Below are 21,523 nucleotides of genomic sequence, written 5' to 3'. Positions count from 1 at the left end.
GCCTGTAACCAATTTTTTGATCATCTTTTAAAAGCGACTTGTATCAGATATCTGCATTTACACTAAACACTTAGCAAAACATTTTAAGGTAGATAAACTGACCCAGAACAGCATAAACCACAGAGGAAGATAAAATGTTGCCATATGCAATAGACACAGACAAAATGATCATAGACGTTTCATCGGACGCACGTGTGTTGACACGTTACGCGTCTAGACAGAACCTAACTTCCGGTTTCTGTTTGTTTAACGGTCTGGCTAGTGGCTAAACTATACTCTGAAACAAATACCTCATCATAAATAAATAATAAACGTTTTTAGATGGATTCTGGCTAGAAGGGATACAGCTACGGCCAAATCTCATAAAATCTTGCAGCATGAGCGAGCGTTTTTATCATGATCTTACCCCCAAACCAAACCCTAAAACCAACATGTTGCGACATTTGGCGGTAGCTCAGGGTTCCAAACCTTTGTTAACTTCAACTTCAAGGACCTTTCAAGGACTTTCCAGGTCCAACACCCTCAAATTCAAGGACTAAATGTGGGGACACATTTCAAGTAAGAGCAAGGTTACATCGTGTTACCTTTTAAGATACATTGTTACAGTTCCCTTTCGAGGGAACTCGCGCAGCATCACTGCGGTGACATTTTGGGGACGCCTCCAGGGGTAAGTGCGTCTGAATGTGTATATCAAATTCAACCAATGGTGAGGCTTAACGACAAAGACAGGGTGACACATGAAGTATATCGCTATCTGAAATATTGCCAAAGACGGCGTTACAGGGACGCAGGAAGTATGGCAAGGGAGACACAGTGTCTCGTTCCCTGAGACGTTTTCATGTGTCAAACACAACTATGCAAAAAAGCATTTTGGTATGAATCAACATTTGAATACAGAAGATAAAAACATTTAAAGCGAAAAGGCTAGAAATGTTATGATATTATCCTACACTAAACAGGGAATAATACAGATTTTTTTTCCCAGGAAACTTCTTGCATAAAATAGATTCAAGCATTTCAATGACCTGTATCTATGCATGTATATTTTCAAAAACTTCACAGGGCCATGAATTTTTCTCCCAGATTTCACAAACTTTCAAGGATTTCAAGGACCCGTGGGAACCCTGGTAGCTGTATGCCCTCTAGCCAGGATCCTTGACTTGGGAATATCCGATCTATACGCCTACATTGCGGACGCGAATGCATGTATCTGATTCATATCCAATTTATTTCCACATATGAATGAGGCCTGAAACCGAATCTATGCACTTTCTTCCTGCTTACAAATTCGTGGGTTATATCCGATTTGTGCCACATCAGGGGGAAAAAATCTGATTTATGTCGCTTCAAACATGCAAAGTAAATGCGGCCAAAATGACTCCAGGACATTTTGATTTTTATGTTTCATACACAGCTCTGTCTGATCTCAGCAATAGATGCACATAAACAGAAGCAGCTCTTCTGATGAGACCGTGTGTGAAACACCACAGACAGAGATGATGTTCATATGTGCCCATCTGTTACGATTACTGGGCCGTATGAATGATTGTGTGCGTCTGTCCAGCAAGGTAATAACCTCTCATTTCACAGTCAAAAGAACAGCATTTACCATCTGCCCAGAAGAGACATCACAGCAGACACCAGCAGGACGATGAAGACCTTCATATAAAGACAATCAATACATAAACAAACCCTGTCAAAATATCGGCATTTTTTATTTAATATTAATGTTAAACCAGTGACAGAGATTAATGGCTTTTAAATGTCTCTCGTTTAACTTATAAACGATATTTAAATCACTGTAACTGTATGACAGAGAAAAAAAATAAAACATTAGCAAAGCAAACAAAAGTTGAAGACAACATTAAGACACAAATAAACAGGAGTAGTACAAAATGTTCAATTTTAATGGAAATGAAAATTGTGTTTTCACATTTTCTTTGCCTGGCAAATTTATTGGTGTTATCCTCAGTAACTGAACAACTTGAAGAAGAGTTGCACTACCCACTTTTATTGGATAAACACACATAAATTGAAAAAGATTTGAAGTAGAAATTTAATATTAAAGCAATATTACTGCACCCTAAACCGAAAGCATCCCCTTAGAGAAATCCAGTTATCTCAAATTCTCAGACCAAAGCTCATAATAATATCACACAACTTCCTAATTCCCAGATTATTCAGCATTCGTGTTGAAAATCTATTAAGCATAACTCGAAAGTCTCTCCGGGAAACTAATCCGCCACCGACAGCATGTGTGGCGCTACTTTATACAGACAAATAAAGAAGGATTACATTTCCAACGCCATATAATAAATAATACAAGTTTAGTGTGATAACACCCAACCTATGAGAGGTGAAAATATATTAGACCAGGATGAGGATTAGAAGACATTCACACAGGGTTAGTTTGAAATCTGTCACTGGCAGGCAGGTGTATTTACTGGCGTCTGACATGAGAGACTCACAGTATTCGATGAATAAACAATGCCGACCTTCAGACGGAGAGGAAACGAAAAGAGGAAGAGGTTGAAACTGATGGGCAAACTAACCTACCCACTTAATATTTCACTGTACTAACACAAATAAAATTAAATTATAAACCAAATGAATAAGTGAATCTAGTGGAGATTAATGCATGTCTGTGTTGGTTATTGTTAAAAGAGCTGTGTAAGTGTGTGTGTGTGCATTGTAACTGCTTGTGGAAATTTCCTTTAAGGATGTGCGACATCACAGGATCTTTCCTGCACAACACAAAGATGTTTGGAAAGCTTCTTTCAACTGCAGTTTGCCAAGTTAGACAGTATAAAGATGGTTTAAATTAAATTAAATACAGTCAGTTTTTTTAGTTTTGATAAAGTACTTACAAAGTTATAATACCAACAAAAGTTGCCTAAAGGGGGGGGGGGGGTCACACTAGACTTTGAACATGCAAATATTTTTCGGAAGTTGCTGTGAATATGGGCAGGGAGGGAGCGCTTTCGTCCATCTTTACTTTTTCGTAGAGAGAGAAGTCACGCCGTGACGTACCAGTTTTCTACTGGTCATATGTCTTTACGTGATACGAATTCGCAGGTCAGAGTTCTCCAGGATTGAACTTTGGTATGTAATAAAATGCTAAATATCTTTGCATGAGTTTGCATTTCCGGTCTGAAGCATTCACATGCGTAAGTCAGTGGAACGAAAAGTGTAGTGTGACCGCATCTTAAGAACAAAAAAGCTGATAAAGACGACATTACATATTGGTATTGTGTAGTAGGAATGAGCATTTTTCAGAAATATAATATTAGAATATTTGAGCTCATAAAAAAATAATATGCAAATACTAGTTTATTTAAATGACGTTAATTAAGAAATTTTTGAAGTTTTGGGTATTTTTCATTAGGTCACCGAATTTCACAGAAATAATACATATATGTGCAGTTTTAAGTTGAAAACATTGTAAAAAATATATTTTTATAATTCTTTAAAAAAAGCCTACAGAAAAATGGAGTTAGAAGCCCACGCGGAGGGAAGGCTGAGTCAAATCCTTGGTGTTTCAAGCTGTTCATTAGTACAAATTTTAGTACTGCTCGATATTAAAGGAATTATATTATTCTAGGGATCGACTGATATGGATTTTTCAGTGCCGATGCCGATACCGATTTTTGTTTCATCAGTCTTAGCCGATGACTGATACAGGCTGCCGATTTTCTTGAGCCGATATTTGGAACGGATACTACTCAATTTCCATAATAAAAATGACACAATGAGGATGCCAAATGTTACAATTCTCAATTTTAAAAAAGTAACATTGATTGAACTTAAAAAAAAAACTATATTTAACAAATAGTAAAAACAGGTGAGGGTGCTATGGAACCATGACCTGCACTCTCCACAATGACGAGGAACTATCAGGAAATTGATTTCTAGCACTTTACTACTACAAATATATATATGGGTGGTTTCCCCTATACTATTATTAACAACTCTGTCTGTAAATAATGCCGGAAAAAAATTGGCGAACACGGCAGCCACGTATCGGCCGATGCCGATACACATAAAACTCACAAATATCTGCCCGATATATCGATCTATTACTATATTATTCCAAATATTATACCCTATCAACCCCAAATGAAGTGTAAAGTTTGAGGACTTGACAAAGTTCGCTATCATCATGTAAACAAGTGAGAGCACACAGAGAATGAAAAAACATGGCTACAAAAAAGACTGCACAGTCGCCATATGAATATCTTCTTTATTTAGTTTGGCAACCATATTTAGCCTATACCTGCTCCGGTGAAAGCCTGTTTAACTACATGGATGGTTAAAACTCTAAGTACTTAAAGTAGTCTGCATCTGAATTGCCAAAACAATCATTTACATGAAAATGAGCATGTTTTCTATTTATATTATTATTGCAGATCAAATATTCGACCATCACTATTGTGTACAACATGCAATGAAAATTTGATGTAAAGTTTTCTTTAAACAAATCTAATACACAGCCTATACTGAGCCTCTGCATTGTATGTATTTTTTTGCATCGATTCATAGAAACTGATTGGACAAGTTATTCCATTTCTAGATGAAGATTGTTTGACTTTAATAATAATATACCTTTGTAAACTTCGTGTTTAAAAGAAAACAGCCACTGTAAATGACAAACACAACTATATGCACACGCACTGCAGAATCGCTTCAGTATATCTTACACCAAACAGTAATGAATTCAGATTACATTTCCACAGCCAATCTTTCTGACACTGTTCATCTGACAATGGCCAAAAACTCAAAGCAGTCCGTGGTGGATTTCAATCAGAGCACACAGGAGATATATTGAGAGATTAGAAACCTGTGTTTGTGTGTGTGAGCAGAAACAGAGACTGACTTCAGACCAGCTGCACTCCTCACCGGTGTTTGTACAGAAGCCAAAGGAAGCACCAGTTCCTTATCTGAAGAGCCAAAGTATTGTGTGGAGCAAACCAGTAACCACCAGAATACTCTGGTGTACGTGGGGAGGGGACAATAAAATGCAGGAAGAAATCTCATCAAGGAATAAATCCAACCAAAACCATTCAGATAATGACTCCATAGAGACGCCTTTGTAACTACCCACAACAAGGATAACATCTATACATCCCAAATGATGCAAAAAAAAAATTTCACACACTGCACATTTTATTAGCTCTAGATTTCCTAACTTCCTCAAACGCTTTGATTTTGTACAAAACTCATCGATTTGAAAAGCTAATTGACCAGTTTATCTGTACATTGTGATTGGCCTGAATACCTCTTGACGTCAGACAGAAATGTGACGCTCCTTACCATGTTTGAAACATTGGGTTTCTAAGTAAGGGATAATGTAGAGGCAGCTGGTAGTTATCGCGAAATAAGCCCCGACAGTGTGATCAGGCTTATTTCGTGATAACTACCGGCTGCCTCTACATTATCCCGCTTATTACACGGCTACCTGCCACATAAGAAAAAACTGGACATGAATATGAATTTGAAACATTTTATTGGCATATTTGTTTAAAATTAACTTTTTTATCCTTCCGCGAAACTTTGCACAGATGCATAAAATGATCGTAATACCTTATTAAGACCCTTTGCTTCATACTTGTCTTCAAATTTTTTTCTCTTTTAGTCAGTCTTTGAGAAGTTTTAATGCCCATTCTGTATTTTTTTTGTGTGTTGGCTTTGTAGCTGTCATGCTCTATTTTGTCAAGTTCAGTCTCAGTAAGCTCTCTGTGTATTGTCATTGTTCGTTCTTCGTAGTTCAATTTTCGTTTTTTCATCTTAATTGGGGAGCCATTTGAATCGTCCAAATCTATCGACTTTTTAAAGGTTTTGTTTTTTCCATACATGTTAAAATTATTGTCAAAATTGTTAATTGTGGTTGTCCAGTGTTTGTCACAAGATGGCGCCAAACGGTAATCTTTGTTGGCACGGAGGGATTTTAAAGCAATACTATGTAGTTTCCATGTAAAAATGACTTACAGCTCCCCCATGTGGTTGAAAAGCGCAACAGTGCCTGGTATCAGACACTCTTCTGCAGGCAGGGGGAGGGGCGGGGCTGTGTTTCCTACCCTCCACCGCCACTTTTAGAGTGTGCTTGTAGCAGCTAGGAGGCTGCTCAGGTTGCAGCAACAGTACAATTTGTCCATTTAAAAGTTGTTCTATTACTGAAATAATTTTAGAGACATTATTTAAAGGTAAAAAAACTACATAGTGTTGCTTTAAACATACAAGTAGTACCGGCTATGCGTTATTACTTTGGAGCGGTTATTATTTGAATAGAACGAACCTGCAAACATCTCAACTGACCAATCAGAATCAAGCATTCCAAAGAGCCGTGTAATAAGAGGAGTTAACTTACAGGAGTCAAAGCGAGAGGAATTATGATAATGTCGGTCTTGTCTACATCACCAATCCCAGGAAGTAAACTGTTGCCTACAATCCGTGTTTGTTGTAGTCCAAGAAAAGAGATTTACGTTGAAGATGATAACTCTTGTCATTGTTTACTTTGGGGTTTGTACTTTTTGCATATGGTTAAAATGTACTAATACACACCTACAGACCAAAGGAAATGTAAAATCGTAAATCGGACGATAGTTTCTTTTTACGAGTCAACGAAAATAAATTTGTAAATTGTACTTCTGTAAAAATTTTGTAATCATCTCTGCAGGTGAAATTTGCTCACAAAGTGTCTGACAGCTCCTCTATGCTTTAATTTTATAAATGTGTGACTTATGTCTTATATGATTTGGGACACAGTTGTAAAAAAAATGTCCACAACGTGCTAGCACCATTGACTGCAATTAACATCATCTACATTTACTTGAAAATGTGTCCTTTTTTTTTACTAATAATTTTTGGACTGAACTTATTAACTTTACATAATGAAAATCACAAGTTGTCATAATATAAATCATTCATACAGAGAAAGAAAAACCTCAGCTAGCTTGTTCTGCTAGAGTCTCAATGGACAGAATAAACAATGAGACAATAAAAAGTAAGTCTTTCATCCTACTCTCCCAACACATAAATAATCCCCTTCTCCACATATTACAGCATATTAATTGTGCTTTATTTACAGCACAACACTTCGGCATCTATTCAAAAGGGATTAGGAGTTTAACTCGACAGAAGGCATCTCCCTCTGGATCATATTTAACACACATTTCATATAGAGACTGTGAGCTGTCAGTCACACCAACCACTCGACTGATGTGCAACAGGACACATGCTTGAACAAAATAAGAGGAAAAAGAATGAAAGAAAGAATGAACTACAATAAACAAAAAGTGCAATGTTAGTAGACAACCTCTGTTAAGCGACTGAGGCGCCTCATGTTTTAGTGCGGCACACAAATATTTCAAATATGTCTGTGGAATGCTTACAGGATGTAGGAAACTCCTTTAGCCTGAAGCTTACCAGCTGCACTTCAGAGACAAAAAAATAAACAAAAAGGAAACACAGGACTGAATTTGAGCTTGTGTCCGGCTCTTCCAAGTTTAACCCTGGCAGCTTTTAGATGCAATATAAATTGCTATACTACGGGGTTTCACAGGACACTTCCTCAAATGCTTTAAGGCTTACTCATCCAGAGAGCCAGACGTGTAGATGTCAATTCAAACAGATGGCATGAAAATTAACCCATTACAGACGAAACAGTCAATAGATGTGAAGAACTTTGTAGTTCATGAGACAGTTTAAAATGATGAATGCACTGTCATCCACACACTAGAGTTTATTTCAGTATAGGGATGTCAAAAGAATCAGTGATGTCTAAAATACAAAAATAAAGTATACATAAAGTCTCTTCTTCAGAATTAGCAGAACTGACTCAATTTGGCACACAAGCATCATCTTATTGCATGCAAATTCCATTGGTCCATTTGTGATTTGACCACACTAGTAGGCTGTTTACACCTGGTTTTAACTCTTTCCCGCCGACTTGTTTTTAAAGTTGCCAGCCAGAGCCAGAATGCCTCCCAGAAAATGTTCTTCTTTAAATATATAAACATACAGTATATCAAATAAAACAGATCCTCCGCTTTCAAAAAAAAATTATTAATCCTAACTTTATTTGTTTTCTTTTTATCATCTCTCAAATATGGGTAGGTTTCTTCAAAAATAGATAATTGCATTTTTGTGAAGGACTTTGATAGAGATCAGATTCAGAGCGATGATCAAATCATACAGAGTTTGAACTGTTTGCCCTAATGCTTCGTTTACACCAGCCGCGGTAGTAGGGCTGGGCGGTATATCGGATTTAGGGGATATATCGATATGGGTTCCCGACGCGATGCAGAATTAGCCAATACGGTTTATATCAATATGGTTTGATGCGACTCACGTGCGCATACACGCGCTCTGTGCGAACCCGCCCGTCCCAGCAAGTACGCAAAAACTCATTGTGACACTTGACACATGTAGACATTCAAAAACTGCATTGCACTCGGAAGATTGTAATAATTGAGTTCGAGAGTAGAATAAAATGTCTCCTCAATCTGCTTTTACAGAGAGATCATTGGAATTAATTTACAGCTGCATAAGTGTGCTTCCGTCCCAACGACATGTCTGACGCTCCATCACAACACATATTTATTTAATACGCTATTGCAGTTATTCCTCATCACTATTATAGCAATATCAGGTGAGTGATATTACTCGTCCACAGACCACCCCTCAGAAATCAGGACAGAAGCGGTCGAAAGTGGACAAAAGAGACGGATTAAAATGCCAGGTGTTAACGTGAATGTGTCTCTCTCTGGCACTTGTGAGCTGATTGACCAAAACGCATCTTAAAAACAGCCTCTAGATGAGTTGTAAAATGGGCCAAAAATAATAAAAAGAGTTTAATAAAAGAGTTTTTGGTTAAGCACAATATTATTCCTATACTGAAGCAAGACTATTTAAAGATTTACAGTAAAAATCAAGCACATTTTTACACATCACCTCATACGTCAGCTCAAAGTGGAACCCACAAAACCTGTAGACTACTGAGAAATACACAAACAGATTTAGCAAGCATCTATTCACATAACAACACAATATGTTTTTTTTTTTTGTGATCAATTCTTTATTTATATTATAATAGTGATTATGGAGATGTAGGAGGTGACAGCACCACCTTTACAAGAAGGAAAAAAAAAATAATAATAAAAAAAAAAAAAAAGGAGAAACATTACAATAATTATACATCATTATCATTGAGAAAAAAAAAAATATATATATATAAATATATATATATATAATAAAAACAATTCAATATTACATAATGTAATGCCTGTTTCCTTCACCTCCTTATATTCTCCCCCCATACCCATCCCACCCAAGCCCACCCTCCAACCCCTGAACAAGATTAGCTCAAGGTATAGAGCCCAACAAAAAAATAGATAAAAAATAAATAAATAAAAGCACACAACAAAGAACAACAACAACAACAACATGCATACACACACACACACACACACATACCTCTCACCCCTATCCCCTTGCCACCCAACCAGCTTCCATTTTGGAAATATCAAATACATCCTGTGTTCCTCCTTCACAACTATGAAATCCATACAAATCCATTCAATATTCTAAATAGTAATCACAAAGCTAAGTAGGGTATATATACAACATAACGATCATTTCATTTATACATGACACATAATATGTATATCCAATCCAAAGAGAAAGAAAGAAAAAAGCAAAAATAAATAAAATTTAGTCTTATCTACATCATTTCATTCAACATCTCTAATAACTCTGACCAACAATCAATATTAGTAGCTTTAGCATGATGTAAACGTGCTGTTGAAAGCTCTAGCTGTACAATATCCCGGTAAGAAGAAAACCATTTCTTCACTAATAGTGTATGTGGTGGTTTCCAGCGAGAGACTATCATTCTTTTAGCAGCTGTCAAACCAGCCAGAAGAAGACGCCGATTGTTTATTGTTAGTTTAAGAGATGATGTGTCATTAAGCAAAAACAAACAAGGCGAAAAAGGGATAGGTTCCTTTACAATATTAGACAGAATGGAAGAAATGCTATACCAAAATCTATTAACCTCTGGACACTGCCACACCATATGGTAAAAAGTAGCAACGGTATTGCCTGTACAATAATCACAGAATGGATTATCTCTTAAATTCATTTGCTGCAATCTTCTCGGAGTTAGATAAGACCTATGGACTAATCTATAATGTATCATTTGATGGTCAAGATTCCGAGAGGATAATAATATATTTGACCAGACTGTACACCAGTCTGGGTCCTGGGAGATGTTAATATCTGTCTTCCAGAGTCTAAAAAGAGGTAATGGCTTATATGAAGCTTTTGTTATAAACTTATATAAGACTGAGACAATGCCATTCATTTTACCCTTGGTATCAACAATTACATGAAGTGGATGATTCTCCAACTCAATACCCCAAGGAACACCTTGAGCACGCATCGCAGCGCGCAACTGTAAATAAAAATAAAAAGTGCCCGTTAAATTATAAGATCTCTCCAGGTCATGGAATGCACGAAGACCCTGTTCCCCTATAATATCCCTAAAGACACAAACCCCTCTGTTGCTCCACTTAGGGAACACAATTGGTTTCTTTTCAATTAGAAGAGAATGGTTGTTAAAAATAGGAGATTGAGCAAAGAAAGTTTTTGAAATATTAGCAAATCGATTAACTTTGTACCAAATCATGAGTAAATAAGAAATTATTGGCCCAAAATCCCGTTTGATTTTATTATGGGGTATATTAGAATAGACCAAATTAGACAAACAATATGGTTGTACTAGACGTTCTTCAATAGGACGCCATGACACCAAAGTCTCTGGATTAGACCATATGGCAAACGAACGCAAAACAAAACACCAAGAATACCACTCAAAATTGGGCAAATTGACACCTCCTGATGATCTATGTCTTTGTAATGTAGGTGCTTTGATTCTGGGTTTTTTTTTGTTCCATAAATACGAGCTAATAATTCCTTGTAGCTTCTTCCAGTAACCATCCGGTGGAGCAAGGGGGATCATACTGCTTACAAAATTAATACGAGGTTGTATATTCATCTTAATTACCGAGAGTCTGGAATGAAAAGAAGTAGGAAGCATACCCCATCTATTTAGGTCCCCTTCCACATTTTTTAGAACATTATTATAGTTTCCAGCAATTATTAAATTAAGTGAAGGAAAAATGGACACTCCCAAATATGTAAAAGTACTAACAACTGGAATATTAAGAAGAGGTCTTTGATCATTCGGTCCCCCCAACAACATTAACGCCGATTTTGTCCAATTAATTTTGTACCCTGAGATTCTGCTAAAATGGTCAAAAATAATAAGTAAGTGTGGGAGGGATTTAGTAGGATTACTTGTAAAAATTAGAATGTCATCTGCATACAAAGAGATGCAATGTGGTGTATCATAAATAATAATTGGTTCTAAAACCTTTGACTGCCGTATTGCCTGGGCAACAGGTTCCAAAGACAGAGAAAATAAAAGTGGAGATAAGGGGCAACCCTGACGAGACGATCTTGTAACAGGAAACCTAGTTGAACAGTTGCTTCCCGTTATGACCACTGCAGAAGGATTAGTATATAGTAGCTTTATCATAGAGATAAAACCATCACCAAAACCCATAAAATGGAGTACAGACCACAAATAACCCCATTCCAGTCGATCAAAAGCCTTCTCAGCATCCAATGAAAGAATAGCATTTTGATCTTCTGAGACAGAAGTTGAATCTATAATGTGAAGCAAGCGACGGACATTGTCCGATGCTAATCTAGATTTAATAAACCCAGTTTGGTCATGATGGACCAAAAGGGGCATATAGCGCTCTAAACGTGTAGCTAATATCTTAGCATACAGCTTGACCTCACAATTCAGGAGGCTCAAAGGCCTGTAAGAGGAACATTCGTAAGATGGCTTATCCTTCTTAAGTAATAAAGATATAATTGCAATGTTTGTACTAGTAGAGAAGGAGCCTCTATTAATAGAGAAATTAAGCATATTCAGCAATAGAGGGCCAAGCTGGGGCCAAAAGGCCTCGTACATTTCTGGTGGCATTCCATCCAGGCCTGGAGATCTACCTCTTCTCATTGCTTCAATAGCTAATCGCACTTCCTCCAACTGAATGGGTGCCTCTAAAAAACATACAGCTTCAGAAGACAATTTGGGTAGATGTAACGGTTGAAGGAATTCAGCACACGCTTTTTCATCATGAAGCACCTCTGACGTATAGAGATTCTGATAAAATGCTTGAAAGGTACTATTAATAAGTGCCGGGTCAGACGTTATGTCCCCCTCTTTAGTCCTAATTGCTGCTATCCTTGCTAGATCATCATTCTTCCTTATTTTATAAGCTAGCAAACGGCTGGGGCGAGCACTACTATAATAATGATTTTGCCTAATACGATGAATAGTAAATTCAGCTTCACTTCTTAATAAGCTATTGAGTTCATCAATTAACTTCTGTCGCTTACAAATATTTTCTGGTGAGGAATTGCTTAGCATTTCATCCTCAAGAGCAGCAATTCCAGACTCCAAGCAATTAATACGATGTTTTTTAGATTTATTAAGAAAAGATGCAAAAGATATAGTTTTGTTCCTGATACACCCTTTGACCGCCTCCCATAACACACGTGGGTCATCAACTGATGGACCATTTATTTTCATAAATTCTTCTAACTCCACCTCCATCTCGCGTTTAAATATGTCATTCTGGAGAAGAGATGTATTGAAACGCCAACGAACAGCCCTAGATTGACCAATTCTTAATGACAAGCTACACAAGACAGCCCTATGATCAGATAAAGATATTGGGGTCATTTCAGTACTGCGAATGTCACAAAAAAGGGTTTTAGATGCAAGAATATAGTCTATTCTAGAAAAAGACTTATGACGAGATGAAAAAAAGGAAAATTTTCTAGAGGAGGGGTTCATCATTCGCCATGTATCCGTCACTCCATAATCAGAAGACAATTTTTTCAATGCAATAGATGCCAATCGCTGATCTCTGCTTTCTATTGCACCTGTTCTGTCAATGTCATGAAGCCATACAGCATTAAAGTCACCCCCTATTAAAAGATGGTACTCTGGGAGATTTGTTAGTATAGAAGCCAATGTGTTATAAAAACATTGATCAAAACAATTTGGAGCATAAACGCTCACCAATGCAATTTTGATACCATTATAAGCTATTTTACAAAAAGTAATTCTGCCATCGTCAGATCCCCCTGTGCCCAAATTGGTATAACTTAAACTACACTTTGCAGCTATCAATACACCTTTGCTCTTCTTGGTGTAACAAGAAGAAGCAATCACATGATAGTACTTATTCTTAAACCTGTGTACATCAGCTTCAAGAAAATGTGACTCTTGAATAAAAGCAAAGTGGATATTCTTTCTGTGAAAAAGCTTCAAAGTGCTTATGCGCTTCTGGGGAGAGTTGAGGCCTCGCGCATTCCATGACATAACATTGAAACTACTCATTTATTCAAAATATAATTTGACATATAAATAAAAAGAAAAACCAAACAGAAACCAGGTTAAACAACAAAAGCCTATAAGGTTGGTGCCCGGGTCAGCAATCCCCCCCCTCCTATCCACCACACATGCAAACACATACCCCCACACAGAAACCCAAGAAAAAACATAAGTAATGATAATAATACAAAAAATGAAAAAAACAACAACCACAACATCAAACCTAAACAAACAAAAAAGGCTCCGCCCTGACCATCTAAGGTCTTCTAAACAAAGAAGACCACCCTCCCTCCAAAAAAGTATACCAGTTTCCATGGAAAAACAATCACAGCCACCCCACCCTCCATCAAAACAAAATTTACCTCTTAGCTGCATGTCAGAGTACCATTCTTAATTAAGCAAACCATTAATTAGCATCAAGCCATTTTAGCCATAGCACTTAAACAAAATATAACCTGCTGCCCACTCAGTACAGCCAGAAAGCATAAATGAATTCAATGCGGTTTATAAAATTAAAATAATAATAGATTAGCAGCAAATAAGTTCATATGATAATACAATAATGAATGATCCCGGTTAGAAAAATTAAAGTGAAATAAACAAGCCGGGAGAAATTAGCAGCAAATAAATTCATATCAAAATACAATAATGAATAATCCCGGTTAGAAAAATTAAAGTGAAATAAACAAAACCCGGAGAAATCTGCCTCAGAAACCTGCAGTTAGAAATGTTTTTATAAAAATAAATTTCTCAAGTCAGTCTTACCCTTCAAAGCTTTCATCAAACCAACGTCTTAGCTCTTCAGGGAGGCAACAAAATTTTCAGCCTCGCTAACCTCCTGGAAAGTATAAATGTCTTTCCCCCGTGAGAGCTTAATTGTAGCCGGGTAAAGCAAGAACGCCTGGAATCCATAGGAACGAGCCTCATACATAATCTTATAGCAAGGCTTCCGACGCCTTGTCGTAGCCTCGCTATAGTCTGCAGTGAACTTCAATAGGTCGCCATCCACCTCCGGAGGGTTTTTTCTCGCCTCGCCAAGCAAGCGGTCACGATCCGTAAAGCGAAGGCACTTAATTATAAGCGGTCGAGGACGTGCCTTCGCGGAACCAGGTGGTTTCCCAAGGCGGTGGCACCTCATAAGCTCAGGCAAAGAGGGTTCGAGAGCAGGAAACCATTCCGCAATCTTCTTCATCAGGTATGTGCGGGCATTCGTCCCCTCAGCCCCTTCTTTGAGGTTGAAAACGAGCAAGTTATCCCGGCGTGCCCTATCCTCAATCTCAATTAGTTTAGCTTCGCAGGTATGCAGATTCTTCAGACATAGAGCAGTCGATTTTTCCACATTAGCAGTGCGCTCCCGAAGATTTCCTGATTCAGTACGAATACTCCTTATCTCTTCCGTATGCCGCGATATGGTTGCGTGCATGTTATCAATTCGTTTCTCAAGTCTATTGAAACGAGCTTCTGATTTCTCGTCAGCCTCATTAAAATATTTCGCCATCGTCACCTCTATTACTTTCGCCAGAGCCGCATTTTGCTCACCGAGCTCTCCCTGAAGTTCATCCATCGCACTTCTCTGGGCAGCAATGGTTTGTCTTGTTTTCCGCATTTACTCCTGAGTATGCTTTGTACAAGTAAAGTCCATTCATAAGGAGTGAAAAAACTGACATACAAACAATACAATGACTTTTTGAGGAGGGTGGACACCGAGGTGTGCTATGCTGCCGCCATGACACCGGAAGTCATGTTTCAACCACACTGTGTCTCTCCTCCTCCGGCATACAGAGCAGAAGTTCCTATACAATGTGATTCATCATTTCATAACACGAGGAGGTACGCTGAAGAATTGGGTGGAGATATTTTGGGACTGCCTCCATGTAGGAGAGTAGATAAAACAAGAGTTATGGGCTCGACAATGGGCCTGCTGCCAACATAAGATTTTACTACCTACATTAAATACTACCCATAAAGTACTTCAACATTTGAGGACAAAGTAAGATTACCCAAAAATCATTTCTGAACTTTCAGACTGAACTCTCTCCCTCTCAAGGATGTTTTGACTGAATTCTTCCCTAAAACTATTATGATGACTGTTAAAGTACACACCACAGCAATATATCATAATGTCAACTCCAGAAGTGCCAATCACAGCTGGAGGAATCTGAGGGTACCTGCACAAACAGTATGTTAGGAATCCAACACAGCACTACATACGAGAAGGAAGAAATGAGAAGGAGAAAAACAGATCAACCTTCCTCATCTGCACCATGCTGATGTATTTAAAGGGATAGTTCACCCAAAAATGAAATTTCTTTCTTCTGATAAACATGAAGGAAGATATTTTGAGGAATGTTCGTAAACAAGTCATTTGAGAGCCCGATTCACTTTCATAGTACTTTTTCCTACTATAAAAGTGAACGGGGCTCATCAACGGTTTGGTTACAAACACTCCTCAAAATAACTTAATTCGTGTTCATCAGAACAAAGAAATTTATACAGGTTTTTAACAACATGAAAGTGGGTAAATGATGACAGAATTTTCTTTTTTGGGTGAACAATACCTTTAAAAAGCATCAATGTGAATGCTTAATGAATATTATAAGAACCGGATGCACGGAATTGCTATTTTTATACTGTATGGCTGATTCACAATTTAATTTGTAAAGAACATGATGGTAAATATAATATATAATTAATGAAACCAGATGGGACGTACATCTGGTAATACATTAGTAGTTATGTCATAATACTTCATTTATAAGAACAGCAATCTTCTTCAATCTTTCACACACAGTTATCTATTATCAGTGAATGCATATGATCCTCAAAAGGCCAAATACTGGCTGGTATAGTAGTCTAATATGTATATGGTTACCCTCTGGTAGTAGCCTATCTATTAAAATTGTGTTGGGCGTGAAGGGGATCACAGAGATTTATACCTTTGGCTTACTTACTTTACAAAGAAACGTGCAATATGCATTGAGTGTTTATTCCGACTTCCCTGACAGTAACAAATACATCTCTGCTGTAGCATGACAAAACAGCTTTGTTTATATAAGCAAAATAAAGCGAAAGAAAGCAGATGCGACTGTCTCAAACACGCGTGTCGAGGATCATAAGCGGGAACACACAGCGAGCGCGGAAAGTTGCTACAAAGAAGCGCAGAAAGTTTTCAAAGTATCAGCGCGTCGGTAACAATGTATCCGTGCCGTCATCCATTCAGGCCCGCGCAGGAAACACTGGGAACAAGGCGCGTCTCTGTCACTGAACACATATAAACACAGACATCTCTAACAAACAACTCATATACACACACACATAAAAGTCCCACCAACAGCTCCTGAATCAGTTTCAAACAGCAAAGGGAGTCGAAACGACAATGAGAAAATACGACTCCAGTCACGGTTTGTCCCAAAACTTGTATAATCCGAGTGAAAGTGCTCGGGTTTATAGTTGCATGTTTACTTATTTACTCACCAACACCGTATTTCTCTTTCTTCGTGGGCACCCAGCGTGACATTCTCATTGAGGAAAGTTATCCGACACGCGGCAAAGTACTGTTGTCTTATTCCTGCTGTTAATCCAGAGTTTTTCCCAGATTATTTGCTTTCCCTGTTGGAGTGGAGAAACTCATCTAGCCGCCATTTTCCATCACTGAACTCATGAGCCGCGAGGGGGAGATTGAGACTGAAAACTTTTTGTCATGTGGGACAGAAGAGAATCAAGCGTCACCGGAGACGCAACCGGACAATCCTTTACTAACATTTACCGTGGTGGAAACCATAGTTTACCAAAATATTAAAGTATTCAAAAGCCATATCTGCTACAAAAACGAAACTGTGGTAACTTTATGTAAGGCATACTACTGTTAGTGTAAATGACAAAAAGTTTTAACATCGTTTAAGTATTATTAAAATATTATTTTAAAGATTTAACTACATATTCCTATATATACTTATATGTGAATTTGGTGTAAACTAATATGGTAATTTTATAAGTAAAAGTATCTGTTAGATACATCTAAAATAATTTCTATGCATGTTTATACAAGTATTTGTAAAATGTGCAATAAAAAAAATTAGTAAAACTTTGTAACAATTAAATGTGTTATTTTATAAACTCAACATTTAAATAACAATTTATATAAGTTGTAAACAAAAGTAGGCCTAAAGAACAATTTGGGACACCTGCACTTTATGCTTTAATATTAATGGGTGTCCTTAAAATTATAAAAACAAACAGAAGTGTGTAAAATAGACTAATGAAACTATAAATTAAGCTTCTTTCCAGTTGCCCTTCACCTTGAAATCTCTAAATGATTAGTTGTAGACATTCTGTTAACTTTATGATGTGAATCCTTAGATATGGATCTGTTCCCATAGTATGCAGGCCCCAAGCCCCAACCCATCAATAATAAAAATGTTTTAAACTTCGAGTCAAATATTATTTTTGTCTGTATCAGCACTATGGTACTTCATTCAGTGAAGGACCTACTTACCAACAGTGATGTATGGATGATTACTCTACTGGAAAATCCAGCTAAGACCAGCATAAGTTTTAGCTGGTTTTGCTGGTGTAGCAAGTTGGTCTAGCTGTGTTTTGGTCACTTTTTAAGATGGTCTAGCTGTGTTTTGGTCACTTTTTATGCTGGTCTAACTGGAAGACCAGCTGACCCACCGCCTTGACCAGCTTTGCCAGGCTGGGAGGACCAACTTAAACCAATTACTGCCACCTTAAACCAACTTAAACCAGCAAGCAGCTTATGCTGGTCTTTGCTGGATTTTTCAGTACAAGTGTGTGCATGTAGATTTCACTATATACTATATGCATATTAAGCCTATTAGAACCTTAGATCAAAAAGGTTTTATAAGATCATCAAAAACATAAATTTGGTGTCTAAACGTGTGTGTTCGTGTGTATGTGCATGCTTGGGAATGTAAACCATGTCAATAAAGTAAATCAGGACAGAGATTTTATATCAAGTTCAATTAATTTATGGTGTAATTTCATTTTAAGATGGTTGAAATTAATGTGCCTTTAAGTGTTTACTGGATCTAAGCTGACAGCATCATATTTCAAGCGATGCGATGCTGTGCTGTTTGTTTGGTGTAAACACTTTTTTTGCATCAAACATGGAAAAGATAAATAACACAGCACTGCCTAAAACATCAGAAATCCCTCAATACTCATAACGAGACGCTTTTCAATGTCATAAATAGCTGCAGACTGTTGCGACTGATGAAAATTTGATTATGGGGACCAATTAGAAACGATTGCTCTGGGATACTGTCTCTTAGCCAAAGATTTTACTTAATTCCCACGTTCCAGAGAAATTATTACTCAGTTTGAGGTTAATTGTTTTTGTGAAAATATGTTGCTTCGCACAAAAATGATCCCCAGATGCTTGCGATTATAGATGCTCTGTGGAGGCAGATGCACAAACTGCCTCCTTGTCTGTTTGTTTTTTCTTTTGTAGTATGAACAAATTGTAGACAGCATAGAATGAAATATATACTGTCTGTGCATGGCGTCTATGAGAATATAAAGCTTCTGTTACTTAATATATTTTCTGACTTGTGTTTGGTACACTGCAGCCAATGTGCTGTGAATTTCAGCTTGAAAACTTCAAGCTCCAGCAACCTTTTCTTTCATTAGAATTACTTCTCAGCTGTATAAATGCTACAGAAATGTACTTTCCTTGTTAGCCTACAGATATATGCATTGATGAGAAATAAATGATTTATTCTTGTAGAGTAAACTTTTATTTGTCTGCTCAGTGGCTCCGCAATTTGAGTAAAGAGGCTGTTTATCATTACCAGTGTATACATCTTAGAACTTTTGTATTTTGTGCAGGCCGACTTACATAATTCAAGAGTCAAAAAACTAAAGAAAGCAAAGAAAAAAATACAAGCACAGTAAATTTTACATTTATGCATATGGTTTTCAAGAGAAATGCTGAAAAATACAACAAAATAAAAGTACTAATAAAAATAAAAAGTATGAATTAAAGCAATATATGTTTGCACAGCAAGAAAAAAGCTGTTTTAAATATTTCATCATCATTACTCAAATTTTGTTCTTTCATGGCCCAATCATTTTCCCATGCCAGGGACATTTTCTGTTGACTATCTATGAAAGAAATCTGTAATACATTTCAGTCTTGAAGAGTTGTAATTTGCTGCATGTCCTCCAGTGAGCTTTAAAAACTGTCACTAAAATATTTGCTCTCTTTTTATTCAGAGAGAGAGAGGTCATGCTGACAAAAGCAATAAACAACACAGCAACATTATCCACTTACAATTAGAGCGACATCAATCACAGCTAAATAAAGGGCAAGATTAAACACAAACTACAAAGAATTGAGAAGTGCAGTAGGCTGCTGCTGCTGTGTTTGTGTGAGTCATGCACGGTTGCATTTCAGTGAGTACATTCTATATTTTCCTCTAATGACGGATATATCTGTTATTTTTAGTGTCCATTAGTGCTCAATTCGTACAGTTACATCAGACGAAGGAATTCAAAGCACACCAGTCTCATTTTTTTTGTCTATACTTCTCTGTTCCGCTTTAAGTGCTGACTGGCAGAATCCGCCGACAGGGGGCGCTAATAGCTCTTCTGCTGCGCTCCATTGATGGCGTTTACACTGCTTACTAATGTTAAGGAAATACATAAAAGTAATCATAAATAATAATAACAGCTAATTGAATATTATACACAACCTCCTGTGAAAGTTGTACGTGAAAAGTTGTATTAATTTTAAAAGTTAACAAAGGAAGAAAAAACAACAAGAACAAAACGTTCACATACGTTCAGGCGAACCACGTATCAGAAGACGCGCAGGCGCACTCCGTGTCGGATTTCCCTCACCCGTGTATTGTGACTACGGTATGTTAGTGAAGTAATGCAGGGAACAGTAAATGAATGTGTAGAAATATAAACGTTAATGTGCTTTTTATATAGAAAAGTTGCAGCTATCCCGTTCAACACAATACAACTCATATATGTTATGTTTTGTTGCCCGGTCCAATATGGCGGCATACGTGTCAGCAGTGGGCGTCTACGGTTTATTTATGATTTCAAATCTAAACAGGTAAGTCTGACATTTTATTTTATGAATGCAGGTATTTCAACGAATTATATTTTAACAGTAACTTTACAAGTGAAATATTGTGTCAGCAAAACTCTGGTAACTATAGGAGGCCTACAAATAAAGTAAACTGTGCTTAGTGCTGTGTGCATTCGTGTATCATCCAGTCCTGTACTGACTCAGCTGAAATTACATATTGCATTTTGTGGCTTTGTAAATAATATATCAGGCTCATTTTTTTCACTGACGGTGAACATGTAATATTATTTACATTCTTTGATGCGTTTTAGCACTGCAAGCTATTTTTTAAATGCGTAATATAGTCACTTTGAGTATATTTGGTACAGGAGTGATGTATTTGAGCTGTTAGTTTAAGGTTGGTTTAATTGGCCGTTGATCTTATTGGTTGTTTATTTGTTGGACATTGTTACTGGACATTGAAGGTCAAGTTAGGTGTGCTGCATTGTGGGATACAGTATTTCGAGCAGTGCCCATCTTGTATATTGCACATTTTAGGCTAAATGAATAGGTCATCTGAGTATTCTGTACATAGGCATACATTTACCTATTCATCTGGTGGAATGAGCTGCTGGCCTTCACCTGACCAGCTGTGACCACCAAATCCTTAAAAGGTGCGGTGTGTAAATTTTAAGAGGATCTGTTAACAGAAATGCAGTATTATATAAATTACTATGTTTTCACTGGTGTATAAAGACCTTACATAATAAACCGCTATGTTTTATTACATTAGAATGAGCCGTTTTTTTAATCTTCATACACGGTGGGTCCCCTTACATGGAAGTCGCCATTTTCCACCACCATGTTTCTAAAGTAGACCTTAAGTTTTGTCAATACATTGTCTTAGATGACATCATGTTTGTACGGTGGCGGCTACTACCATAGCTTCTATAATGGCGCTTTTCCATATAGTGTAAAAGATTAGCTTTACCTTCATGCTAGCTTGCGCT

The 21,523-nt window shown here is 37.2% G+C and overlaps 1 protein-coding gene across 4 annotated transcripts in view; it reads right to left on the bottom strand.

Annotated features, from left to right (window-relative positions):
- The window catches only part of dock1 (dedicator of cytokinesis 1), a 286,009-nt gene extending 268,877 nt beyond the window's left edge, over window positions 1-17,132 (bottom strand). For all 4 annotated transcript variants that reach the window (XM_065260710.2, XM_065260711.2, XM_065260712.2 and 1 more), the window contains exon 1: window positions 16,946-17,132. In XM_065260710.2, coding sequence (XP_065116782.1) covers window positions 16,946-16,994 — 49 coding nt within the window. In that variant the 5' untranslated portion in view covers window positions 16,995-17,132. The remainder of the gene's footprint in view (window positions 1-16,945) is intronic.
- Window positions 17,133-21,523: the final 4,391 nt, after the last annotated feature.

Source organism: Paramisgurnus dabryanus, chromosome 1 (assembly GCF_030506205.2).
Source record: "Paramisgurnus dabryanus chromosome 1, PD_genome_1.1, whole genome shotgun sequence".
In the NCBI taxonomy this organism is placed as follows: domain Eukaryota; kingdom Metazoa; phylum Chordata; class Actinopteri; order Cypriniformes; family Cobitidae; genus Paramisgurnus; species Paramisgurnus dabryanus.
This window is presented reverse-complemented; position numbering and strand designations above follow the sequence as displayed.